Source organism: Neltuma alba, unplaced genomic scaffold (assembly GCF_004799145.2).
Source record: "Neltuma alba isolate B1F8T4 unplaced genomic scaffold, ASM479914v2 tig00011289_pilon, whole genome shotgun sequence".
NCBI lineage: Eukaryota > Viridiplantae > Streptophyta > Magnoliopsida > Fabales > Fabaceae > Neltuma > Neltuma alba.
In genome coordinates this window covers 1,092,335-1,118,926 of record NW_021635998.1, presented here as the reverse complement: position 1 = coordinate 1,118,926, position 26,592 = coordinate 1,092,335, and the positions used below count along the sequence as shown (strand labels likewise).

Genomic DNA, 26,592 nt, shown 5'->3' with positions numbered 1-26,592 from the left:
TTTTGTCTCTCATATTTATTAATTTTTTTTAAATATTTCTTATAATAGTTGAGCATGTTAAATGTTTTATTAAATAGTAGTTGTTTTAGCTAATACATATGATTAGTAAGGATATAATATTCTAGAAAAGATAACACCTATTTATTATGAATAACTACAAGTAATTTAATTTATTTATTTAATCTTTCTAAATTAATTAAGCAGGTGTTATATTACATGAGGTGACATAATAATAAAACACTTCATTAACCTTGTCTTTATGGCAAGCCTCTTCTAGAATGGCAGCGTCGTGGAGACATCTAAACCCGCCTTCCTTGACTAGTTCTAGTCTTTCTGCATCTTTTTGGAATATTTTTCCATATAAAATATAAGCATTTTCCTTAACGACATTAATTGTTAGACTATACCTCAATTTAAAAAAGGAAAAGCATTAGGCAAACTCAGTGAGAACTACGGCTAAAGCAGTACCATGGGCCGGCGAGGTGGCTATAAATAGCATGCCCTTCCTCTCACAAAACCACACACTTTCCAAACCTCATCGTCATCTTCCACTGAGCTCTTCTTCTTCGCCTCTCTGTGTTTTTTATAGAATCATGGGTGTGTTCACTTTCGAGGACGAGCACGTCTCCGCCGTGCCCACCGCTAGACTCTACAACGCTCTGCTCAAACACAGCCACACCATCCTTCCCAAGGTTATCCCTGACATTAAAAACGTCGAGCTCGTCGAAGGAACCGGCGGCCCTGGAAGCGTCATCAAAGTTTCCTCCGTCGACGAAGGTGGGAACCCCAGATACGGATTGCACAAGGTGGAAGTGGTTGATGAGGCGAGCTATGTGTACAACTACAGCATAGTGGAAGGCAACATTCTGATGGAGCCTGTGGAGAAGATCTCGTTCGAGACCAAGATCGTGGAGGGCTCCGCCGGCGGATCAGTGATCAAGGTGGTGATCAAATACCACACCAAAGGAGATGCGTCGCCGCCGGAGGAGATGCTCAAGATCGCCAAGGAGAAGGGAGGACATCTCTTCAAGTCCCTTGAAGGTTACATTGCCGCCAACCCCGATCTCTGCTAGAGTCGTTTGCGAAGCAAATTAAGTTTGTAATAAGATGGAGTTGGATCGATCGATACGAAATTGGGGAACAAAAAAAAAAACTTGTTTGTGTTTTTTTGGTCATCGTCCTCTCCCTGTATGTGGGCTTTTGAGGATTACTTGTCAGTGAGTGTTCTGTTTGGTCTTTCGTATCTTGCAGTGAGTGTTGGTTGTCAAGTGTTCATTATAGACTTCGCACTTTTGTTTGTATTTTGTAGTAAGTATAAATCCCAAATAATGTAAGCAATTTCACTTCATTAAATACATGTGACAGTGATACTTATTTTTTTAACAATATTTATCGCTTACAGAATTTTTTCCCTTACTTTTACCATTTTCTGTTTTTAATAACTTATAAAGAAGTATAATTGCAGGGGTTTATTTTTTTTTAATAATTAAATTGATTAGGGAAACATCAAAATATATCAGAATCATTTTTCTCTTGGACCTCAAAACAATAGAATGTGTAATTTAGTAATTTTAGTTAGCTTAAATTTACTTCTAACTGAAAAAAAAAGGGGAACATTATTGCAATGGAATTATTAACTTGCACTCATAATATTTTTTTTTTTGCCAGAGAGAAATGCACTATAAATTTTACGGATTGAGGAAACATTACAATCGAAAATAAAAACTAAAAATAAGGGTCGATTATTAACGTTGCCAAATAATAATGCTGTGCTTGTGGTGTTATATGGGGTCCATGTAAATAGTCTCAAATACAAGTCACTTCTTGAAAAGTCGTAAGATCCAAATATAAGTCATTTCTATATTATTATTATATTTTTGTTTACTTATCATCAAATGCTTATTTTGAGAATAAACCAGGGCGGGGGAGAGGGAGAGAAACATTAACTATCAGTGGAAAATTTTTTAAAATTGAAACAAAAAAAATAAGTCAACTAGTTTTTTTTTTTTTGGGAATAAGACAGAAGATATTAAGAAAATAAGAGTTTTACATAATCCAATTTAAATAACCGTGACTTTTTTTTTTAAAAAAAAAAGAGGTATTATATGATAACAAAACAAGTTTAATTATATGATCCAGTGAAGTAGAAGCCATATATATACAGCCACCAGAATAGATCCATTTCAATAAGCTCATCATTGTTCAGTCCAAAAAAAAAAAAGCTCATCATTGTTTGCACGCTTGTATTGTGTGTATGTATAGTATAAGTAAATTCAGGAGAGGAAGGGCATATGGGGCTCCCCCTGAAGGATGAAATATAATTTATAAATTATTTTTTTGCCAGGTAAATTATAAATTATAATACAATCAAGAGTCCTTTTGGTATAAAATTCCTTTTGAAAAAGAGAGCACTTTTGAATTTTTCTATGGAATAAGATCATCTTGTATTTTAATTCAACTGACTATGTGCGTCTATATATCAATCATATCCTGCTTAAGCCCATAGAATATAGGTCAAGCTGCCCTCTAGCACCCCGAGATGTTTTACCAAATGCATCTAGCACACCTAAAGTATTAAGCTTAGCACTCTGAAGTATTTTTTTAAAGTGTATCTAGTACTTTTAAGTATTTTATTGTTCATCTGACACCTTAAAATATTTTTTAAACTATATATATCCACCACTCTAAAAAATACTGAAAAAAATACTTTATGGTATTTAATATACAATCATTTTTTGATGAGTTAAAGATGGAATCAAAACTGCTCATGAGATAGTACTTTAAAAGTATAATTATTTTTGAAAAAATTAATACTTTAAGACCAAAATTATACCACAAAATATTTTATGGTACTGAATGCAATTTTAAAAAAAAATAGACACACTACAAAATATTTTAGGGCACTAGACATACTTGAAAAAATGTTTCAGGGTGTTGGACGCATTTGACCCTAGAATATATGTGTGCTAATCAAAATAAAAAGAAAAAATCATAAAAAACAACCGTCAAAATAGAAAAATTGCAAATAAAGACTCATAACAATATTAGTATAGGTTTTGACAACAATAATATGAGTTTTAACAACAATTTTTGCAAACAGGTCCTTGTATGTAATTTTTCAATTTCTAAGATCTAAAACGAAAGTATTAGTTCTTTGTTGAAAATGACGAAGCCTCTGGTACGCCACAATAATTTAATACTTGTGTGTGGATCGGAGGACTTTTTACTTATAATATTCACGTCAAGCAATTATTTAAGGATGCAGTATTATAATTATAGTAGGAAAAAGAGGGAAAATTATACTGAGATGCCGCAGAATTTTAAATATAAAAAAGTGCTACCATAATAGGCAAATGACTTTGAAATCCTTAAAAACTTAGGTGTACACAAGTTTAGAATGCAATTATTAAAATTGACCTCGCGGATTGGGGGGGAAAAAAAATTCTCTCCTCATCGTGGCTTGCGCCAGCAATTTGATGCTTGAGAATTCTAAACTCCTTTACACTTTGTGTCCCTAAAATCCTCGGAATGATCATTTGTCCATTTAGGACTATTTTATAGCACCTATAATTCTTTTCTGAGATCTCAGTATAATTTTTTCTGTTAACCAAAGTGAAAACGCAGAGTAGTAGTTGAACATTTTACAAGGTTGCTATCAATAATTAAAGCCAAAGAGAGTAAACAATTTAACAATTAGCATCACCTTTATCAACTTGGGGGCAAAAAAAAAAAAAGAGCAGTATTTTTCTGATACACTGGCGCTGCTTTATTCCCATATTAATTTCTGCACTAATTAATAACCGTGTCCTTAACGCAAGCCCATTCTAGAGTGTCAGTGTCGTGGAGACTTACCCGCCTTCCTTGACTAGTTCTAGTCTTTCTGCATCCTTTGGAATATATTTCCACAAAAAAAAAAAACATTATTTTCCTTAACGATATTAATTGTTATACTATACCTCAATTAAAACAGAAAAAAAAAAAAAAAAAAATTCAGTGAGAACTCTGGCTAAAGTAGCAGCATTGGGTGGCGAGGTAGCGATAAATAGCATGTCCCTCTTCTCACAAAACCACAAACTTCTCAAATCTCATCATCATCTTCTCCTGATCTCTCCTTCTTCTTCGTCTCTCCGTGCCTCTATAGAATCATGGGTGTCTTCACATTCGACGACGAGCACGTCTCCGCCGTGCCCACCGCTAGACTCTACAACGCTCTGCTCAAACACAGCCACACCATCCTTCCCAAGGTTATCCCCGACATTAAAAACGTCGAGCTTGTCGAAGGAACAGGCGGCCCTGGAAGCGTCATCAAACTGTCCTCCGTCGACGAAGGTGGGAACCCCAGATACGGATTGCACAAGGTGGAAGTGTTGATGAGGCGAGCTACGTGTACAACTACAGCATAGTGGAAGGCAACATATTGATAGAGCCTGTGGAGAAGATCTCGTTCGAGACCAAGATCGTGGAGGGCTCCGCCGGCGGATCAGTGATCAAGGTGGTGATCAAGTACCACACCAAAGGAGATGCGTCGCCGCCGGAGGAGATGGTCAAGACCGGTAAGGAGAAGGGAGCACATCTCTTCAAGTCCCTCGAGGGCTACATCGCCGCCAACCCCGATCTCTGCTAGAATCTTTATATATATAATATCTTTCTGAGTTATGATTCTATTTGGTTTTAAAAAATTCAAGGATCGATGAAGTGGAAAATCAACCTTGTTTGGTCATCGTCCCCTCCTTTGGAAGGTTCTTTCGGGAGTGAGTGTTCATGAGTGTTATGTTTGGTCTTCAAATCTTGTTGAGTGACTGTGTTGTCAAAGTGTCTTTTTTTTTTTTGGCCAGCGTTGTCAAGTGTTTACCATATATATACTTCACACCTTGTATTTTGTAAGAAGTATACATCCAAAGAATGAAAGCAATTCCATCATGCGATATATATTTTTCCCGCTTTCATAATAAGCTAATTAACGGTTGGAGAAAAAAAAGCTAATTAACAATATTTTATCAATGTATTATTAATTTCAATTAGGATAGATTGGTATAGAATATTATTGGTAATGGTTTTATTTGCGACGAATCAAATATATATATCTCTACAGACACACATTATCTATAGGAGAAGTAATAGTCTTCATCATTAATGTTTTGACTGTAATAATGCACGATATTTCCATAACGACTGGGGGTCAACATATTACAGGTCAATTAAGGAAAACAGCAATATGAATAAGAATAATTTTTTTATTGGACATCAAACAATAGTAGGATGTGTAATTCAGTAATTTTAGTTAGCTAAAAGTTACTTCTAACACTGGAAAAGGGTAGATTGTTGCAATGAGATTAATGACTTGCACTTATAATTTTTGAAGATTGAGGAAATATTACCATTGAAAATAAAAATTAAAGATAAGAGTCCGTTATCAACGTTTCCCACCAATAATGTTGTGCTTGTGGTGCTACATGGTATATATGTGTGCGTGGTGTGTGTTAATAATTTCAGTCTCATGTTTTAAAGATTGATATTCAAATTACCTCTACTTATATGCTTTATTTCCCACAAATACCTCTACTTATCATTAAATGCGTGTTGTGAGAACTCAACAAGAAAAGAAAGAAAATCATTAACTATCAATATGACCAAAAACAAAAAAATAAATTAAAAATAAAATTATTTTAACCAATTTTTTAACATACGTGAGATAGATAATCGTGATTTATATTAAAAGAAGAGGTATTATATGATAACAAAACAAATCTTAAATGAGTGAGGTAAAAGCCAGACAACCAGTAGAATGTAGATCCATTCAGACGGCAAGGTCATGGTTTGTAGGTAACCCTTGGGGCCTGCTATTGAAAGATTAAATTTGTAAATTAGTTAGAGTACTTTTGGTATATATGGAATAGGATGGTCTTGTATTTATATACACACACCACCTTCACTCTTTAATATTAAAATTTCTTTGAGTTTCATTTTGATCCTAGATCCCAATTTATACTATCTTCCATATTTATTTTTTTTTTTTAAAAAAATTCTTATAATAGTTGTACATATTAAATATTTTATCAAATAATATTTAATTAGTAAAAATATTTTAAAAAAGATAATACGTATTATTATAAATAACTAACTTAATTAATTTTTTAATTTATTTAAATTAATTAACTAATTTTTATATTTAGAATCAGAGTTAAATATATGATAGCCCGGGTTTTCGTTTTTCAATATTTGTCTTTATCATGGTCAGCATAAATTAGTCCTTTGTGGAAAATGATGCAGTCTCCGTTACGCCGTAATGATTTAATTTAATTAATTTAAGACAGACATACATACGGTTCAAACACGTGGCGTAACGCGGAGGACTTTTATACTCACCTCAAGCAATTATTTACTAATGCAACCATAGCCACTTTCCAATATGTGAATAAAGATGAAACATCAACAGATGGAACCTCTGAACCTGAATCTGATTCCTCTATTGAATACAGTTCTACCTCTGATTCTTAGGCATATCATGTTGATATCTCTAAGTAGCAATGGTCCAACCAGATCTACAGTTGAATGAAGATATTGGTCCCACAAAAGCCTCTCATCCAGGAATGAATCCAGAAGATCTCAAGCTCGCCAAGAAAAAAAGAATAAGAAAAAATCTCGCCAAATGGACAAATGACTCTGCAGTCTGTAGAAATTTGGATGCAAATAGGTTTAGAATGACAATTACAAAATGGTCGTAAAGAGAGATTTTTTTTTAATCCGCCAGAGGACAATTTAATAATTGTCATTCTAAACTTGTTTACACTAGAATTTTTTTAATTGTGGTGGGATTTTTTCATATTTATAATTATTCTATTAAATCACACTGCAATTTCCCCTTTGAAAAAAAAAAAAAGGGAAACGAAGAGAGAATACTTGAACATATTCTTTTTTTGGTGATAGAAACAAAACTTTAGAAATCATAATTCATAAATGAGAAAATGGTAGGCAAACTATTATAGATTTATCTTAGTTAGCATTAAAAAAACTCTGACAAGTCAACATTTTTGGACGAACAAATTTAACTGCTTTCAAGTTTATAAGAGAGTCAGAGCCTCAGAGGTCGCCACCAGCGTATGACTGAAATTCAAACCGCATTCCTTGACTAATCCATAGTCTATTTTCTGATTAATTAAACTGGAAAAAATAGGAGTCTATCTTCAAAGTTCATACTTGGGATTTTTCAAGAGCAAAAAAGGAAAAGCGTTTTTGGATGGCAATGGACTTTCAAAAGGATCATAAATTCAGGGCACACCTTTGGTTAAAAAGTAAAAACTGAAACGAGGTAATCCGTACGAACTACAAAGTGCCTGTAATTCTGTAACTCCCAACCAAGGGCATGTTTGTTTAGAAGTTTTGCGAAAGCAAAACTTTTTATGGGAAACTCTCAAAATCCAAAAGTCTTGTGGATAATTTTTATTACTTCGGATTATCCATTTGCAATATCTCTGAAAGTAAATTTGTTCAAAAGCTGTTTGTAGTTACTTTTTAAAAATTAATTTTAGCTTTTAATGCACCAACAGTTAGGTTTTTTAAGTATTTAGTCAATGTTTAATCTTTAGCGATGTGTATAAAAAGAACCTCGTGACTATCATTAAAGTCCATCCGGGAAGTGACTCATAATGGGATTAGAACAAAATACAGAGCCCACCTATTAGGTACAAATAAACACGAACTCTTGTGAAATGCTGACATCTTCCGTCCTCATAAAACCACACAACACACCGACGTTATTGCATTTAATAGACCTCTGTTTCTGCTTTGATCTTAATCTTAAACCTATAATAATAATAACAATAACAATAAAAATAATAAGGGATTTGTTAGCTTACGAGCAAGAGAGCCTCTCTATGTGTGCCCCCCTGCTGATTAACCTTGTTATTATTGCAGAAAGCCAACATAGTTTTCTAGAAGAATGGTAGCTAGCCTTGTGTAGATGTCTAAAATCCGCCTTTCTTGAATAATTCTGGTATTCCTTCATCCTTTGGATTTTCACACAAAGCTCAAGAAATAATACCATGGGTTGGTGATCGACGTGGTGGCTATAAATAGCGTGTCCTCCTTCTCACTAAACCACACACTTCCCCAAACCTCATCCTCATCTTCCTTCGATCTCTTCTTCTTCCTTTCTCTGTGCCTTTATAGAATCATGGGTGTGTTCACTTTCGAGGAGGAGCACGTCTCCGCCGTGGCCCCCGCTAGACTCTACAACGCTTCGCTCAAACACAGCCATACCATCCTCCCCAAGGTTATCCCCGACATTAAAAACGTCGAGCTCCTCGAAGGAACCGGCGGCCCTGGAAGCGTCATCAAAGTTTCCTCCGTCGACGAAGGTGGGAACCCCAGATACGGATTGCACAAGGTGGAAGTGGTTGATGAGGCGAGCTATGTTTACAACTACAGCATAGTGGAAGGCAACATATTGATGGAGCCTGTGGAGAAGATCTCGTTCGAGACCAAGATCGTGGAGGGCTCCGCCGGCGGATCAGTGATCAAGGTGGTGATCAAGTACCACACCAAAGGAGATGCGTCGCCGCCGGAAGAGATGCTCAAGACCGGCAAGGAGAAGGGAGCACATCTCTTCAAGTCCCTCGAGGGCTACATCGCCGCCAACCCCGATCTCTGCTAGAATCTTACATGAAGCAAATTAAAGCAATCATTAATAATAAAGTGGAGATGGATCCATATATATGATGTTGAAAACCAATCTTATGTGTGTTTTTACTCATCGCCCATTCGCCCCATCCTTAAAATTGTGGGGCTTCTGAGGCTTACCAGTCGTGTGTGAGTGTTCTGTTTTGTCTTCGTATTTTGTTGTGAGTGATTATTGGTTTTGAAGTGTTCATTATACTTGGTACTTTTGCTTGTATTTTGTAATATGTAAATCCAAATTAAATAACAACAGCAATTTCACTTCATTAAATATACGTGATATATACCTACAAACATTTATATATATGGGTGTTTTTAAAACTACATATATGTTTATCTGTCATGAAAATGGGAAAAGTACAAAGATTGAGATGAAGGAGATGGAGAAAATAAGAGGAAATTGAAAGAGAAAAAAAGAATGAGTTCTCATTCACTTCAGTATTTTAAATATGTATACATCATCTCTTATTTATAAGATCTCAATATTGAAGACTAATCTAAAGAGTAATTACAAGTACACAAAGAAAAAAAAAATTAAGCAACGTAGTTATATAACTAGAGGTTATAGGGAATAAATACTAGAAACCCTTTAATTTGGGAGTTATAAGGGATAATGTCATTAACCATGAGATGGAATCCTAAGAAACTATAGAATTATGAATATCCACGCAATATAATATTTATAACATTATCTAATTTTCCCCCTCCATTTTTTCCATTTGTTTTTCTTCCTGATTTTTTATAAGCTATAAAGAAATATAGTTGCTGGGTTCCAAAACTGCATTTTTGGCAAATTAAAGGAGAGGATGGCCACTTGGTGAAGAATGAAATATAAGGAAACATAATAAAAATACCTTCTGGCATGAAATAAGACGTACGGTCTCATATTTTATTCAACTTTGCGCGTGTATGTACAGCATGTTGCGCGGGTTCATTCGTTGTTTTCAACAATTGCGTACATGACCCGCATGACGGAATATTAGGGTATGGACTAATTTGTTGAAAATAATAGAGTCTTTTGGAACACCATAATAATTTAATTATCTTCGTCCATTTAATATATACTCCCTTTGTTTCTTATTATAAGAGTTTGTTTGCCTTTCAATTTGGTCCTAAATATAATATCCTAATTTACTTTGTCTTTCATATTTATTTTTTTTTTCAAAGTAATTCTTATAGTAGTTCCACATGTTAAACGTTTCATCAAATAGTAATTTTAGCCAATATACATAATTAGCAAAGATCTTCTAAGAAAAACAACGCTTGTTTATAACAAATAATTAACTTAACTAATTTTTTTAATTTCTTCAAATTAGTCAATTAGGTCTTATATTGAGAACCGAAAATATTATATTTATATTTATAGAGTTCAGCTCTTCAGGCGCATGCCATGAATGAACAGAATGCCGCTCTCTGTGGATGAGGACTTTTAGACTTTAGTTATAATATTCACATGGTGGGGTTTTGTAGCTCAATAATATCAAATGCCTCCCTTAATTCTTAGAAAAACAATTTGTAAGGACTTTCACCTTTAGGGGATCAAAGCCAAAAAAGGAAGGAAATTAAATGGTTTTAATTAATTAACTGATAGTGGTTAGAAGTCACCATAAGCTTATTGATCATCCAAACGGTATTCCTTTGACTCATCCATGGTCTATCTTCTGATTAAGAGAAGCCAAAAAAAAAAAAAAAAACCAATCAATTTCCAATTGCAGTGAAATTTCAAAAGGAAAAAATAAAAACTGTACCATAATGGGCTAATGGGCTTACAATAAAATATGAGCCCACCTACAAAACTTCCACTCCAATTAATGTTAGAAGAGGATCTCTCTCTGTTTTTTTTTGTACTTAAAATTACTCCATGACTAATGGTCATTTTCCCGTTGATGGAATGGAACGACCGAATATGAGCGTATAATTTAATATTGTTTTATACATAAGTCATAACTTTTAGCTGAACTGAAATTAACAGTAATAAATTTAACGCATAGGAAAGAATATGGGGAGCATCTCAGGATCTATATGCTTTAATTTAGCGTAAGATCAAGATGTATATATACACTTTCGCGGACGTGCTTGAGCTTAAGCATGGCAATACCATTTATAACTGTAACACAATTTTTTTGTTTGTTGTGATTTTAATGTTCCAATCGGATCCTCTAATAAGACTGTAATATTTATAGAGAAACACAGCAAATTAAAGAGAAAGAGGACAATCACTAATTTGCCTTGATCACTACAACCCTGCTAGCCTTAACTGTGGTTTTGTTAGATGACAAGGAGAAAACTAGAAACTTGTTATGAACGACCAAGCATCTCACTCGCACAATTTCGATCTTGCCAAGAAAAACAAATAATTTAATTTAAACCTAATCTCGAAAACAACGCCGTCGTGGACGTCTGTGTTTTTTCTCGTGACCTACGCAACATCCTTTCGGGACAAAGAAACACACGAGAAGTTCTACTTGAGAGTATCTCAGAGCTTATAAATCAGTCGGGTTTGCGGATATCAGCTTCACATTGTCAGCAACTTAACGCAAATTTTGTGGGTTTGATTAGTTTGGTGGTTTCGGGCATTAATTATGGGTGTTTACAGAGACGAAGCCGAGTATTCATCTCAAATCTCAGCTCCCAGGTTGTTCAAAGCATTGGTGGTGGACGCTGAAAACTTTGTTCCGAAGCTTCTTCCTGAGGTCGTGAAGAGCATTCAAGTGGTCCACGGAGATGGTGGCCCCGGCAGCATCAGGCAGATTCATATCGCTGAAGGTATATACCTACACTACTTTGCTTATTAAATTAATGAGATTCGTTTCCAATCGTTTACGAATTTCTCATGCCACGTACAGTTTTGCTTTGGTTTTAACTTAACAGTGGTGAGAATATTGGATATATAGGTGAGAAAGTGAGAAGCGTGAAGAACAGAATTGATGAGATGAACGAGGAGCGTCTGGCGTTCAGCTACACTACGATCGAAGGAGACGTATTAAAGGACAAGTTCGAGAGCATTGCTTATGAAGTTAAGTTTGAGGCAAAACCAGATGGGGGAAGCAACAACAAGATCATCATAAAGTATAATACCAAGGGAGATTATGAGATGAGTGAAGACGAGATCAAGAAAGGGAAGGAAACGACTCTGGACATTTACAAAGTCGTGGAAGCCTATCTTCTCCAGAATCCTGATCTATATGCTTGAGACTTCATTCTGATCCTCCCAATATCACCAGTTCAAAATTAAGGCTTCATCCATCTTTAATTAGCCTTAGTTTTAATGTCAAGGCTCTAAATAAATATGCCCTTTCAATAATTTGGATTCTCGTTAAATTTAAAAGCCCCACAAGAAATTCGCTATTATTATAAATGATATTGAATCGTGCTTGTGTTTGCTTTATGTAACAAATTTATGGGTTATCTATCACTTTTAATTTATTTCTAGCTAATTAACTCTATTTTAATTAATGGGGACTTCTTTATTTTTATTTACGTCGATGAATTTACGTTTGACATCCCAACAACTTTTGATATTATGTGATTAAGGGATCGGATAACAGATGTTGGATATGTTCTTTTCAAAATATAAGAATTAACTTGCTTATATATGTTGGGATTTATCACACATTTAAAATATCCATATCAAGACCATTTTGGTTTGAATATGAATAAGGAGACAACTTTTTTGCGGCTTTCTTGGACTGTATAATATAATTAGGGGGTTGGTAAGGTTGAGTGGGTCTGACTTGTTCTCTTAGCTAGCCTAGACGCAGCCCATGTGTGTGCTTTCATAAACCTTAACACCTTCAAATTAAATGTGGAACCAAAATGCATAACCTAGCTAATCCCAACGTAATATATAGAGTAACTAATACATATTCAAATCCATAAGTCTTTTAATTTGAACAAATTCCCTTGTTTACTGATTTATGCCTAACAAAAGTCGTATTTCCAAAGTTTTCCTTGAGACCATCATTTCCACGAAACCCACCTCGGAAACATATCTCTGCACCCTATAAAAACATGGACAAGCCAGAGTCTGGGAATCTGCAGAAAGATCAAAACAATATAAAAGGAATCAATCAATATATATCAGAATGGGAGCGACGGTGTTCACACAGGAGTATTCAAGCCCAATCGCAGCACCACGACTGTTCAAAGCATTGATCCTAGATTCCAGCACTCTCCTCCCAAAACTCCTGCCTCAGTTCGTCAAAGACGTCACCGTTCTTCAAGGTCAAAGCATTGATCCTAGATTCCAGCACTCTCCTCCCAAAACTCCTGCCTCAGTTCGTCAAAGACGTCACCGTTCTTCAAGGTGACGGAGGACCTGGAACCATTGAACAAGTTAACTTCGCTCAAGGTTTGTTCGTAACAAATGAAAGCATATCTGATTCAATATAATATCTATGAGTAGAAAGTGATAATATATAATCGTTTTGTTTTTGTTGTGATCGATGTTGCAGAGGGGCCTTTCAAATATCTGAAGCACAGGATTGATGAGGTTGATAAGGAAAATCTGGTGTGCAAATACACAATGATCGAAGGAGGCCCCCTGGGAGAGAAGCTTGAGTCGATAGGTTATGAGGTGAAGTTTGAAGGAAGCAGTGAAGGTGGTTGTCTCTGCAAGATGACGAGCAAATATTACACAGTGGGAGATGGACAAGTCAGAGAAGAAGACGTTAAAGAAGGAAGAGAAAGCACTATTGGAATCTACAAAGTTGTGGAATCTTACCTGCATGACAACCCACAAGCCTATGCTTAAATTCAATGATTATGTCCTCTCAGTAATTTTCTTTTCTTGGATCTTGTCTTCGTTTTACAGAAACTCGTCAAACCCATTCTTCAATATTGTTAAATAGAGGTGTGCAAATAAATTGTGTGGGAGATTTGCAATGATTACGCAATAACTGCTGTTCTCTTATCTCTTCCATGTATGGCCCAATCTAACTTATGCGGGCTTATCATATTAATATGTAATGCTTAATTTTTTTAATTATTTTATCCCTTGTTAATTTTAATTTTAAGAATGCATTAAATTAGGGATAGTATTTATTTAAAGAAGACTAATGACATTTAGAAAATAGTAGATTGATTTTACAAAATTTGATGTTATTTAATATTAACAAAATTGGTCCAGATCGGTAAAAAAAATTAACTTAATTATAACCTATAAACTCACTGTTCTAAGAAAAAGTTGAACATATGTTGCGGATGACTATTTTGTCTTGGAATACATTCCGGCTTTTTTGAGGTAAGAGATTTGTTGTCTATGACTATTTTGTTAGTCAACGTGAAAAAGTACAAGTGGTTTTGAACCATGGCTCGCAGAAAAAGCATAACGGAATTTTCCACCCTTGCACCAAAAAGCAACTTGGAAAATTTCACCGATAAATTCAAACATCTTTTGAAAGTTATAGGAAGGTTCAGTTTATCTTCATGATTATAATTATCAATCCCGTAACATCATAAAAGATTAGTTTTAAGTTGAAACTTTTTTTCATCATCAAATCATTCCTCGCTTCATCCATGGAAGTTGCTTTAATTGTAAAATTCTAGCTTTATGAGATGAAGCCGTGATCTTCGAAACTCAAAAAGCACGCATCTTATACAAGTTTCAGCTCTCAAGTTTACAATTAATTGTAGACATGTTTTTAACAGGCTTTTTACTTTACATGTATTTATACGTTATAAGAGACCAGAAAAGCGTCAGATTAATTGCAACCTATACAATCTAGGCTTAAATGACTCCCATGTACCCTAATGAAGTAATACCAATTCTCTCTACCCGAAAAAACGAGATTCCTTGCATGTCCTACATCTTTTGGCTTTTAAAGATTCCCCACCATTTTACATATATACATGTCCCTTAAGCAGATTCTTTAACCATTATCCACTCTGCCCTCAAACAAAATATTACCTCTTGGTTTGTCTTATTTCATACCCTCTACTTATGGCTCCTGGGTTGCAGGTTTGTCACCCAAAATCCATGCATATTTCATTTCATTATTTTGAAGCTTGTCTTCTGACAACCATTCCATGAAATGCAGAGACCTCGAGTCACAGAGATACAGGCCCGGATGGACTGTAATGGGTGCGTGCAGAGGATAAAGAAGACTCTTAACAACATTGATGGTAAGCATAATATGATTACTCTTCCATGAATCTGCCTATCACCCATTTGACAACTTTTCATTTTTCTGCAGGAATAAATGATCTATACTTCGACCTCCATCAACAAAAAATTACAATCATTGGGTGGGCAGACCCAGAATATATCATCAAAGCCATCAGGAGAACCAAGAGGAATGCCACCATTTGCTCGCCTAATATTGAACCAACACAGTCTCCATCTCAACCACCAGAACAAGCCCCAGATGCAACACCAAAGCAACAAGAAAATGGGCCACCTGAGAAATTGCAAGTAGAACCACGCAAAGAGCAACCGCAGCCAACACCACCACCTGAACAGCCACCTGAGGCGACGGCATTGCCCAAACTCACAGAGGATAGCTCAAGTCAGCAATCACGGAGTCGTCCAGAATCAGAAGATGAGGAAGAGGTTCACGAGATATATCAGCATCCACCTAACTACGGATCCAGATTTGCCTCTTGCCATGAATGTGTTGGACAAGAGGACAGATACCATAGCGAAGTATTTCTACAAGAGCAAACCACGCCAATATATGTGACACACTGCTATAACACATACCAGCCTTCACCTTACGTTACCGAATATGAATATGTCAGCTCATCCAAGCTCACGCATTACAGCCGTACGGAACATTACAGTGCAGAATACCTTAATGGAAATGAAAGTTTCACATCCATGTTCAGTGATGAAAATCCTAATTCATGTACCATAGTCTAGATCACCGACAGATAGTTATCAGAAGTCAATAACACTGTTTCTGCCAGATAGGTTCGTGTATGAGGCGATGCTGGCAATAATTAGTAAAAATGTATAACGTGGAAGGGGGGGGGGTTAGAATTATTTGGGTGCATGTGAGATTCTGGGGCCAAGAATTAGATTCTTTGCTTGCGGGTACCCGAAGAAATAGTGCCAGATTCCTTCCTTAAATGTACAGGGCACAAATGGTATTTCATATAACAGAAGATACAAAGGTTTTGTATAATACAGTCCATTCCATCCTTGAAATTTGAGCATAGTTATGTCAGAAACCAGAACATCCAGATGAAGAGATTTATGATTTTCACTGATATTCTTTTACAACATGAGATTTTTAATCTCTGCTGAGTTTATTCTCAAGCAGAAAGTTTCCATGACGCTTGCACGGTATCAGATAACATTTCTTCTGTTTAGAAAATGAAGGTAAAAGAGAAGATCAACACTTATGCTTTGATTATTTAAGCAACATAAAACTCCCTCTCCATTTAGGTACTTATCCCAAGTAATTTTTACCATTTTGCGAGAAAATATATTATTTTATAATATATACTTCAAGTTAACTTGTACTTTTTTGTAGAATAGCTACTCTGGAAAAAAAAATGCAGAGATGTCATTTTAATTAGAAGTAGATACTTACATTAATTAAAAAAAAATTCATGAATAGACTGGAATGTATATAACCTTTCATTGGCTAATTACGTTCTTCTACCAATGACGTGCGTGGTCTCTGTCACGTGCAGCAGAGAATCAAGGTCCCAGTGACCCACCAAAAATTTCATCGTTATAGTTAGGAGTGATTTTGTTATTTATCCAAGCTAAATCTACTCAAGTCATGATTTTGCAAGAGAATGAACTCTTGAGGGACAAAAAATTTAAGATGGTAACGGAACAGAGACATTTGGTCAGCTCATGCACGTTTCACAAGCTACTAACAGCTAAAATGAATAAAACTAAGCTTCAATGAGCCTCCTTTAATTTAAGTATCACCCAAATCCATTACATGCTTTACAGTAAAATCGCAATGAACTAATGCAAAAGGCTATGGAATTTTGAATGCACTACCAAAATTTCATTACTCCATGAATGAAGATATGAAGCTGTACAAATAATATGCTGGTTTGCAACATGCAAGAATGCAATTCTAAAGGGTGAAAGCAAAAGGAAAACAAAAAGAATAATCCTGACAACTGTCTTATTGGAGGGAAGAATATGGCCTTATCTGAAATGGCAAATGGTCGTTTCTTTCTTTTCTTTTCCTTTTCCCCCAGCAAGCTCAAGCAAGACTGCTTGAGTATATGAATCTTTTGATGAGAAAAGTAGGTTTTTCAGTCCATTAACTTGACAAGAAATTTCATTTTATCCCTTGATTTTGAAGGTTCCAATCTTTTCATCGTACCTAATTTTGTGAGGATTAGATAATTCCATTACTGATCCTCACATAGTTAGGTCTCTTCAAGATAAGATGGGATCTCATGAAAAATCAAGGGATAGAAGTAAAACTTCTTGAAGAAGTTATGGAGCAAAAATTAAATTATAAGCTTGGCTGAAAAAAAAAAAAAATCAGAGAACTGCTGTTTGCCCATTGATCCTCAGCAGGGAAAAGCAGGATGAAGAGGAGGAATTTGATGGGTTCAGAAGATCAGGGCAGGGCTCTGGTAGCACAGAGTGAGAAAAGCCAGAGACATTTGAGCAATCCCATGAACTGGAAGAAACAGGGTTTGTGGAAAAGGTTATGTTGGAAAGACATATGTTACGGAAAGGTGATTCTAGAATCCCATAGAAGCTTCCAGCAATGGTGACGTTTCTACCAATCACATTCTGCAAGGTAATGTGATTTAACAATGGAAGAGCATCAGGGTCAAACTTGTCGTCTGGGTGAGACCCACAATAACCTGTGGCAGCAAAAGCTGTATTGACATTCTCCATTTCTACATCTGAAACGACAATTTCTTTAATGTAACCGCCTCGGCCTCGGGTGGTTCTAAACTCAATTCCACCACTGGAGTTGTGAATATGAATATATTCCACAAGAACATTGGATATACCACCAGACATGTCACTGCCAAACGCAAGAGTGGAGCCAGAAGATGCTCTGAGATGCAACTTTCTGATGTGCACATTCTTTGTGGGCCTGCCATAAGCAATGCCATACTCATCCCACCCACTTTTGAGGGCAATTGCATCATAACCCACGGTAATGGTACAATCCTCAATGCAAACATTATCTGAAGAATCTGAAAACATCAAGTGGCCAATTGTTAGCTTAGCTATTTGACTTCTTCTATCTCTAGTGTACACATACCTATTTTCAGTCGTTTTTATAAGTGTTGGGTAGTATAGCCAAGAAAAAGAAGGCTGAATGTCAATTCGGGCACGACAACTGCAGACATGTGCCTCACTTGCATATGTACATGTCAACACGATTTTCTTTTCTTTTCTTTTCTTGTTTCTTCTTTCTGTGCAAATACTTGCTGAACATGACACACCCCGGAAGAAGGAGGAGGGCATAAAAGAAAGACTAGAAATCCTTATCTTGATCAGACAATAAAAGTTATTTCCCATTTTTTTAATCATACGTGAACAATTTGAAATATATAGGCCAACAATTTTTCATTGTGTGCGCATAATCTTCTTTTAATTGATGCATGTCTGTGTTTATGTTGTGTCCTATATTTATCTATATCGATACTCCATCCCTGCTTAGTAGCGCGGAAACAGTAAAATAGTGAGAATTTCAGAACATGGCATCTCTTAGAGTGGACAAAAATTAAAGGTAATCAGTTATTACAAACCTGGTACTATGCCAACAGTATAAGGGGATTCTGAAGGGGCAGAGATTGAGATATTTTGAATATTTACGTTGCTGCATTACATCCACCAAACCAAATCAGTTATACTTTTATTTCTACCAAAAGCAAGTAATTACCTAAACATTCAAAGTATACCTGCAATAAACAGGGTGGATGCCATATGCAGGGGCATTCAAGAATGTAAGATTTGAAACTACCACAGAATCAGATGCTACAAGTTCAACCAGATGAGGGCGACTGTAGTTCAAGGAACGAGAGCTGAACCACTCCCACCAAACCAATCCCATGCCATCAATGGTTCCATTATTACCTGTTGAAGATTAGAAGGTTAATGCCAGAATCCGCCGAATGGCTAATCAGAAAGTTGCAGGAAGGGTTGCCAAAAGAGACAAATTATGGAAGGAAAGAACACCAATCTTCCAAAATCCTTCACAAGTCCTTCCAACTTTATATTGTCATGTCCCCCAGTTTAAAGGATTTTGGAAGAGAATTTGTATTTTAACCATCTCTTATCCTTTATTTTTTTCCCCTCATCATTTTCTTTGGATCACTTCCCTTCCCTTTCCATTCTTTACCCACCAGTCAAACAGATTTTAAAGTTCGACGCAGAAAAAACCTGTTATGACCACATCATGTAACTCGTGCCCATTGATCAAGCTCTGATACCTTCCTCCAGGAACTTCAATCCCTCGCCCATAAGAAGGTAAGGGTTCAACAACTTCCCAGTGATGTGGATCCTACACAAAGTAAGAAGAGTGACTAGTGAAGAGAAGCACCGCTAATTCAACGGACAAAAAAGTAGCATGTCGTTTTGAAATGTTCGACAGCTATTCCTTTAATTCCTCGAATGGCAGACCCTCGGAAAACTTCTAAGTTTTATTCTAATTCGAAAACAGCATTGTACCATGTCCAATGTATATCAACCCGTAGTGCCAAGCAAAAAAGCAACACTTAAAATTACGTCATGAAAAGTTAGATTATAATAGAAAAACCATCCCTGATACACAAAGAAAGAGGTGTTTATCCGAGACACGCAAGATTTAAAATATTTTTTGTTTGCCACGTGTTAACGGCATACACTCCCCCCCCCCCCCCAAAAAAAAAAAATAGTATTGCTGCTTTATACGGCTTCTGGATAGCCCCAGAATAAGAAGGTGAACTACCCGTACATTCAACAGACAGCATCAAAGCCACGGGTCTCAAAACAAAGATCACGGAGGCAACAAGTGGTACCTGAGATGCAATAAGGACAGCACCTTTCTCCAGAAAGAGAGTAAGATGGCTTGTAAGATTGAAGCTAGCAGTGAGCCATTTCCCAGGTGGAACGTATAACTGAGCGCCACCCTTGTCAGCGAATGACTTGAGGTAGAAAACTGCATTCTGAAACGCTATTGTGTTGAGCGTTTTTCCATCTCCAACCGCACCAAACTCTGAAATGGAGACACTGTGTGGCCTTGGGTCTAGTTTTGGCTTAAAATCACATTGCCCATCCCCACCATCGTCGCCATTGATTCTGACGGCATCGCTCAATGCCAGCAGCAAGAGCAACGCCACCTGAAAAAAAAAAAAAAAAGGGTACAAAGAGAAATTACAAGGGCAAATCCACTGATTCTCAAAAGATATCCCATGAGTACAATAAATACAACCATAGGAATTTTATATCCCAGTTTGAGATGAGTTTGAAAGAGAGCCAACAAAAACAGGGGTAAAGAAGATCTTCTTTGAGCCCATGTTTCAAATAGCTTCAAGGCAATTGTGTTAAGGATCAATCTCATTTGGACTTTTCCCGATGAATATGAAGATTAAGAAGCAAGAGGCAAAGAAGCAAAGACCAAGACTTGTCGTAGCAAAAGTCAAGGAAAAATTAAAGCTCACGTCTATCTACAGCCTTGAATGTAACATGGGAAATGAATAGAAGACAGTCGAAATGGAACTCGGACCAAATTATATACAGTAAGGGAGAGTGCAGAGATCATATAGAATCTGCTTGAAGCCTTTCATCAAGTAAAAGGATAGAAATTGAACTTCCATTGTCTGGGAAACATGAACGGAACACAGCTGTACAGTATGACTCCAGAATCTGACATTCAATCAAAGACTGAACCTTGAAAAGTCTCCCCCGGCTAAAACACAGAGACCTCGCCGTGAAATGCCCAGAAGAAAATAAAAGGAAAGAACCAAGAGAAACGTACTTACTATCATGTTGCCGGTCAAAGTCTCTGACAATGGTGGCGAATAACGAGGACAAAACGGGCGCTAAGGCCAGCAGAGAAGAGACGAGAGAGAGAGAGAGAGGTAGAAGAAGCAGCCACCAAAGAAGAGGCAAGTATTTAAGCAGTGAAGCAGAGGGAATAGAATAAAACCATTAATGGGAAACATGACAATACAAAAAACGCGAGTAATGAGGCCGTAAGAAACACGAACCGTATGAAGCCATAAAAATTGACCCCAAAAAAAAAAAGAAAGGAAAAAAAAGAGGAGGGGGAGGAAAGAAACAGGAGGAGAAAGGTGGGCAAGTGGGGGGAGGAGAATAATGTGAAGAGGGAAGGGAAGGATACAATATTATTAAATGACACTAATTGGTAATAACAGTGCGCAAACCAACGTGATTATTGGCTCGTAACGTCTCTCGCCGACAGCCATGTTCGAAACGCCCCCCATGGCTGCTGCACCGCTGCCCACACCGAATGAGTAGTCCCCTTCCCTTCTTCTTCTCTCTTCATCAATATGCCAGCAACTTTGATCCACCACAGTTGAACTCGCAACTTCATATTAAAGGTGCTTAGTGTTATTGAAACAGGTTTAGGCAATTCAATTCAATTATGCTAGTACGTTTAAATGAAAAACAAAATGATATAATATCTGAAGACTGTATTTAGAGGTTAAAATTGAGAGCTCGGGAAGCAAGCACGGACAGCAAAAGTAGAAGAGTGTACTGGGGCATTATGATGCTCGCAAGGAGTTGCTTTGTTGATGTTGGTACGTGTTTAATATAAAAATTAGTTAATAAATTTGGAAAAATTAAAAAATTGTTAAATTAGTTATTCATAATACATATATGTTATTATTTAAAATACTCTTACTAATATATATATTAATTAAAATTAGTATTTAATAATTTTAATAAATATAACTGTTATAAAAAATAAATAAATATGATAACTAAAATAAATTAAAATTTATATTTAAAATTAAATTTAAAATCAAACATAATAAGAAAATGACAAGGAAAGGTGGTGGAGGAGCAGGAGAGTTCCCGTTCGGACACGTGGAAGGCGATGACATGGAAGGTGGTGAACCGGAGGGAGGGAGGAAGGAGGGGAGGCAGGCAGCATGTGGGATGGCCAGAAAACGATTGGGGGGCCCGTGGGACCCACTTCCCCAATCATCGCTCGGGTGCCAGCCTGGCCTCCATCATCACTGCCCTTTCCCCCCTCTTCACTCCCCATCTTATTCCATGGGCTAGTTACTGCTGCTTACTGCTTAGTACATGTGTGCCTTTTTAGCTTGATATGTAAATAAATCATCAGATATATATTTGTAGCTCATCAATAATACCTTACAAGACGTCTCCAATTATATACAATGCTGTTCCCTTACGATCTGACGGCCTTGTGCTCTTGATTAGCAAGTGAAGAGGAGAGTCACTTGAATAGAATGGCTTATTCCTACAAAATTTTAAATTATTGTCATGGTGTGTGTGTTACAAGAATATATAGTTACGTTAAAAAAAACCAATATAATTGCAGTTATATTCCAAAAGAATATCCATTATAAATTATACCTTCCACTGTTGCAAATAATAAAAAATGTATTAATTAATTACAAATGATTTTTTTTTTACATATGATTTTTAAATTGATCTTTTGGGAATTAATTATCGTTTTTGCTTTTGCTTTTGCTTTTGCTATTTCGTACATAAAGCCAGAGAGGGACAGAATTATTTTCTCTGTTTTTTTTCTCAATTTTGGGCACAGCCTGGCTCGCTCCTTTGTTTCGTTTTCATGTTGTTGGTGTTGTTGGAGATAAGAAATTCCTTCTTATCCCATATGCATGACACTTTCCTACCATCTTCTCCAATAGAATATATACCATCTTGAATCAAATTCTGAAGGAATAATATAGTCAGTCACGTTGAAGTATTCATCTTTATAAATATATTTCTATGTTAGGAACAAGACTGTAATAATAATAATAATAATGTATGAATTGAGCTTCATATTTCAAAATAAGAATATACAAATTAAAACCTTTATTTTTGGGCCACACATGTAGCACAGAAACGTGAAAAGAGTCACACTTTTCGCATGCAAATCTCATAGACGGTTTTAAATATAAGAACTAGTTAACTAATTTGAAGAAGTTAAAAAAAATAAGTTAAATCATTTATTTGTAATAAATAAGTGTTATCTTTCATAAACATCTCCTTACTAATTAGTGTATTGAATAGATTATTATTATTAAAAGGATTACTTTGAAAAAAATACATAAATATGAAAGTCCAAGTGGATTGAGTCTTATATTTAGGATCAAAATAAGAATTAAACAAAATCTTATACTACCTTCGATCCTTAATATAAGACCTTGTTTGATTTTTATTTTGGTTTTAAATGTAAGATCCTATCTACTTTGTCTCTCATATTTATGTATTTTTTCTTAAGATAGTCCTTCTAATAATAATAGTTCTAGCTAATATACTTGATTATAAGGGGTTTTTAGGAAAGACAACACTTATTTACTATCTCCGGTCCTTAATATAAGACCTTGTTTGACTTTTATTTTTGATCTTAAATATCAGATCTCAATCTACTTGTCTCTCATATTTATTTATTTTTTCAAGATATTCATTCTAACAATATTAGTTTTAGCCAATACACTTGATTAGTAAAGATTTTTAGGAAAGACAACACCTATTTGTTACAAATAACGAACTTAACTTCTTTCTTTAATTTTCTCAAATTAGTCAACTAATTTTTATAATTAGGACCGGTATTATAAAAACTACTAACTTAATATATCTTTAATTAATCAATCATTAATTAGTCACACGAGAGTATCAAGAAATCGGAATAGTAGGCCACACACATATGTATGTATATATATACTAAGTAGTGGCCGTGGGTATAAATGGCGCCCAAGACCAGGAGTCCAGGTCTCCAGGAGGGGTCAGGAAATTCAAATTGCTTTTTTAAAACCCTGGTTGCGGCTGGAAAAGCGGGCATGTCAGGCACTCTCACAGAGAGCGACGCCTCAAAGTTTCCAAGTTAACAAAGCACTGCTCCGGTCCAAGGCTTTATATCAGTGAGATTAACATTCAATTTCATTTTAAATATAAAATTTTAATTTATTTTATTTTTTGTATTTATTTGTTTTTTAAAATAGTCTTTATAACAGTTGTACATGTTAAAATTTTTATAAAATAGTAGTTCTAACTAATATACATGGTTAGTAAGAATAATCTAAAGAATACAACACGTATTATTATAAATAACTAGGTTAATAAATTTTTTAATCTATTTAATTAATCGATTATTTTTCATATTAAAAACTAATATTACTATAGTAAAAAAAATTGGGTTATAACCGAAAAACAAAATAAATATATTATATATTTAATTTAATGAATATTAATATAATAATATAATGTAAATATATGTGAACTCTTTAAAATATATTTATATTCAATAAATATGACTATAATAAATATCATTATAATAAATTATATTAAATGATAAATATTTTATATTAAATGGTTGTAATTGTGTTTTATATTTTTTTAATTTAAAATAATTTTTCATATTTATATATTTCGGTTAATCGGTTAATCAAATTAACTCGGTTAGTTTTGTTAATTAGTTTTAATTTAGTATTTAAAATTTACTTCATTCAGTTATTAGGATATTATCAAAAAGTAAACTAAAAAATCGAATAGTCAGTCTGGTAATTCATGGGCTTGAATTAGCCACGACCAGACGGCCACCGCACCGTGTCCAGTGTCCTATGTATCACACAGCTAGCTGTCACAGGCTGGCGCAACGCAGCTATGCATACTAATGAATATGTGTGTATGCGTATAGAGAGAGAGAGAGAGAGAGAGCTACATGTACGTACGTAGTTGTTGAAATCAAGGTGCAAAACAGAAGTTCATCTCTTTCACAATAACCAAACCTTAACACCTGAACCTTAATACCAGTCAATGTTATATAAAGGCATAGTTATCCATCCGCAGGAAGTGATAGAAAAAGTTAGAGATCTTTGCGTGAAAGATTATTGGATTGTGTTGCTGCACACCGATCGAGGCAAGGGGGAGCAGCAGCTGTGAAGATTGGCCTTATTTCTAATACATTTTCTACAACCGGCGTGAATAGAGTCGATATAAGAAGACTGTTCAGCCGGTACGGTGCAGAGTTATATATCTATCTCCCCTGGTTTCTATGAGAACTTGTTTTTATATGCATACTCTTTAATATAAAAACTAATTTAATTTTAATTTAATTTTAAATATAAACTTTAATTTATTTTTTATCATATTTATATATTTTTTTTCAAAGTACTTCTTACAATAGTTATATATGTTAAAATACCCTAGTTAATACACATAATTAGCAAGAGTATTTTAAGAAAGACAACACTCATTTATTACAAATAACTAATTTTACTAATTTTCTTGATATACTCATATTAGTTAACTAATTCTTATATTAAAGACAGGATATCTATCTACGTATCCATATCAAGTATTGTCCTCTGTAATCAACGCAGTAAATCTTTACCACGTCGGTTTCTTGCGGAACCAGTGTGTCCCTAGGAGTAGGAATATCAAGTATTTGATTAGAAAGTCAAATGTGATAGATCACACACTTTCTATATCATTTTTTGGATGCTACAAAAGTAGCATTTTGCCCTAGTGTGTCCCTAGGATTAGGAATATTATGAGAACAGGAAAGAGTAGGAACGCGGTTTTTGGATGCAGTGATCATATGGATCATCTAGCTAGCTATCTGCTTCCTCTCTCATATCAATGTGAGGTCTTCTTTGAAAATATGAATGATGCTGCGGTTTTCCTTTCAAGAAATGAGAAGAAAGAACAGAGCATAGCTTGGAAAGGGCAGGAGAATAATAGTGAGGTCGCTTTCGGTCACAGTGGATGCATGTGGAAGAGCCGTGTTTTAAATGGAGAGTCTTTGGATTTGGTTGACCGATTTCACATGCATGCTGCCCTTTCTACCAAATTAACACCACTACATATACAGTCCCCTCACATGCATCCAATGGAACTAGTTCAATCACTAGCTTAGACAGAAGCAGCCAAACATAGGTTGGCATCATAGCAACACCCATACCAATTAACTTCATTACATTTATGGAAATTAAAGTTCAATTTCATAATTTTACAACTGTAAAAATACTACTTCCAAATGTTTGGTGTCATTGGGTTCTGCTGTCTTTCATTCTTGCTCATTTTGTAACACAGTCCATCGCTATTTATATTAGAGTGTAATAACCATTCCTACTTGAATACATTTTACTACCTTCTGTTCTGATTATAAGATCTCATTTGTAAATTAGAAGTAGTATTTCATTTACCAAAATTGTGCAGGGTGCTATTGAAAAAAAAGTTTTAAAGTTGTAATTAAATATAGTCACAATATTTTATTTACAAAATATAAAGTAAGTATGTCAAAAAAAACTTGATCTTAGTTCATAAGAAAATACTTATAAACACTTAAAAGAAGTATATCCAGACAAGGCGTTACCCCCGAGTCTCTGTTCTCAAAGCTCCCAGCACCTCACACCTCACATCAATCATTCAAAATCTATATCCTGTAAACATCTACCTCTGGTTCTAATTATAAGAGTCAATTGATTAATTTGAGGAGATTAAAGAAGTAAATTAAGTTAGTTATTTGTCCTAAATATGTGTTGTCTTTCCTAAATATCCTTACTAATCAAGTGTTTGACTAGAACTATCATTGTTAGAAGGGCTACTTTAAAAATATATATAAATGATAGACAAAGTAGATTGGAGTCTTATATTTAGGACTAAAATAAAAGTCATAGGGTCTTATATTAAAGACCGGAGGTATATATAATATTGCTATTCATATCTAAAAAAAAGATATATATACCAGCGCGCGCTGACACAATTGGTAAGGGAGTTGGTCCCTTAACCATCGCCTCTGGGGTTCGATTCCTGGAGGGATGGGA

At 35.3% G+C, this 26,592-nt stretch overlaps 6 protein-coding genes and 1 pseudogene across 7 annotated transcripts; 6 read left to right on the top strand and 1 right to left on the bottom strand.

The window, feature by feature from the left end:
• Positions 1 to 521: 521 nt before the first annotated feature.
• On the top strand, positions 522 to 1,355 carry LOC114711398 (class 10 plant pathogenesis-related protein 2E-like). Its single transcript, XM_028895789.1, has one exon. The coding sequence runs from the start codon at positions 594 to 596 to the stop codon at positions 1,071 to 1,073; it is 480 nt and encodes a 159-aa protein (XP_028751622.1). The 5' UTR covers positions 522 to 593; the 3' UTR covers positions 1,074 to 1,355.
• Positions 1,356 to 4,073: 2,718 nt separating this feature from the next.
• Positions 4,074 to 4,927, top strand: LOC114711400 (class-10 pathogenesis-related protein 1-like; annotated as a pseudogene).
• Positions 4,928 to 8,005: 3,078 nt separating this feature from the next.
• On the top strand, positions 8,006 to 8,947 carry LOC114711399 (class-10 pathogenesis-related protein 1-like). The gene has a single exon (XM_028895790.1). The coding sequence runs from the start codon at positions 8,174 to 8,176 to the stop codon at positions 8,651 to 8,653; it is 480 nt and encodes a 159-aa protein (XP_028751623.1). The 5' UTR covers positions 8,006 to 8,173; the 3' UTR covers positions 8,654 to 8,947.
• Positions 8,948 to 11,258: 2,311 nt separating this feature from the next.
• LOC114711377 (major allergen Pru ar 1-like) lies at positions 11,259 to 11,869 on the top strand. The gene is made up of 2 exons (XM_028895768.1): positions 11,259 to 11,442; positions 11,571 to 11,869. Exons 1-2 carry the CDS (start codon positions 11,259 to 11,261, stop codon positions 11,867 to 11,869), a joined length of 483 nt encoding a protein of 160 aa, XP_028751601.1.
• Positions 11,870 to 12,728: 859 nt separating this feature from the next.
• LOC114711396 (pathogenesis-related protein STH-2-like) lies at positions 12,729 to 13,671 on the top strand. Of its 2 annotated transcripts, none has more exons than XM_028895787.1 (3): positions 12,729 to 12,837; positions 12,920 to 13,027; positions 13,131 to 13,671. In XM_028895787.1, exons 1-3 carry the CDS (start codon positions 12,762 to 12,764, stop codon positions 13,427 to 13,429), a joined length of 483 nt encoding a protein of 160 aa, XP_028751620.1. In that variant the 5' UTR covers positions 12,729 to 12,761; the 3' UTR covers positions 13,430 to 13,671. The 2 variants fall into 2 exon arrangements, with proteins under 2 accessions (XP_028751620.1, XP_028751621.1); XM_028895788.1 differs by having other exon boundaries at positions 12,729 to 12,900; positions 12,983 to 13,027.
• A 933-nt stretch (positions 13,672 to 14,604) lies between these two features.
• LOC114711395 (heavy metal-associated isoprenylated plant protein 5-like) lies at positions 14,605 to 16,550 on the top strand. The gene is made up of 3 exons (XM_028895786.1): positions 14,605 to 14,635; positions 14,715 to 14,799; positions 14,871 to 16,550. The coding sequence occupies exons 1-3, from the start codon at positions 14,618 to 14,620 to the stop codon at positions 15,533 to 15,535; spliced, it is 768 nt and encodes a 255-aa protein (XP_028751619.1). The 5' UTR covers positions 14,605 to 14,617; the 3' UTR covers positions 15,536 to 16,550.
• A 286-nt stretch (positions 16,551 to 16,836) lies between these two features.
• LOC114711394 (probable polygalacturonase) lies at positions 16,837 to 20,705 on the bottom strand. Its single transcript, XM_028895785.1, has 6 exons — positions 20,581 to 20,705; positions 19,618 to 19,938; positions 19,001 to 19,121; positions 18,520 to 18,694; positions 18,367 to 18,437; positions 16,837 to 17,808 (listed from the first exon to the last, which is right to left on the bottom strand). The coding sequence occupies exons 1-6, from the start codon at positions 20,584 to 20,586 to the stop codon at positions 17,135 to 17,137; spliced, it is 1,368 nt and encodes a 455-aa protein (XP_028751618.1). The 5' UTR covers positions 20,587 to 20,705; the 3' UTR covers positions 16,837 to 17,134.
• Positions 20,706 to 26,592: the final 5,887 nt, after the last annotated feature.

Coding starts and splice junctions, on each gene's coding strand:
- LOC114711398 (XM_028895789.1), top strand. CDS start 594: ATGGGTGTGTTCACTTTCGAGGACGAGCACGTCTCCGCCGTGCCCACC.
- LOC114711399 (XM_028895790.1), top strand. CDS start 8,174: ATGGGTGTGTTCACTTTCGAGGAGGAGCACGTCTCCGCCGTGGCCCCC.
- LOC114711377 (XM_028895768.1), top strand. CDS start 11,259: ATGGGTGTTTACAGAGACGAAGCCGAGTATTCATCTCAAATCTCAGCT. Junction 11,443..11,570: donor GCAGATTCATATCGCTGAAG/GTATATACCTAC, acceptor TTGGATATATAG/GTGAGAAAGTGAGAAGCGTG.
- LOC114711396 (XM_028895787.1), top strand. CDS start 12,762: ATGGGAGCGACGGTGTTCACACAGGAGTATTCAAGCCCAATCGCAGCA. Junction 12,838..12,919: donor GTTCAAAGCATTGATCCTAG/ATTCCAGCACTC, acceptor CATTGATCCTAG/ATTCCAGCACTCTCCTCCCA. Junction 13,028..13,130: donor ACAAGTTAACTTCGCTCAAG/GTTTGTTCGTAA, acceptor TCGATGTTGCAG/AGGGGCCTTTCAAATATCTG.
- LOC114711395 (XM_028895786.1), top strand. Junction 14,800..14,870: donor GACTCTTAACAACATTGATG/GTAAGCATAATA, acceptor ATTTTTCTGCAG/GAATAAATGATCTATACTTC.
- LOC114711394 (XM_028895785.1), bottom strand. Junction 18,695..19,000: donor ACATGATGTGGTCATAACAG/GTTTTTTCTGCG, acceptor AATCTTCAACAG/GTAATAATGGAACCATTGAT. Junction 18,438..18,519: donor ATCCACCCTGTTTATTGCAG/GTATACTTTGAA, acceptor GATGTAATGCAG/CAACGTAAATATTCAAAATA.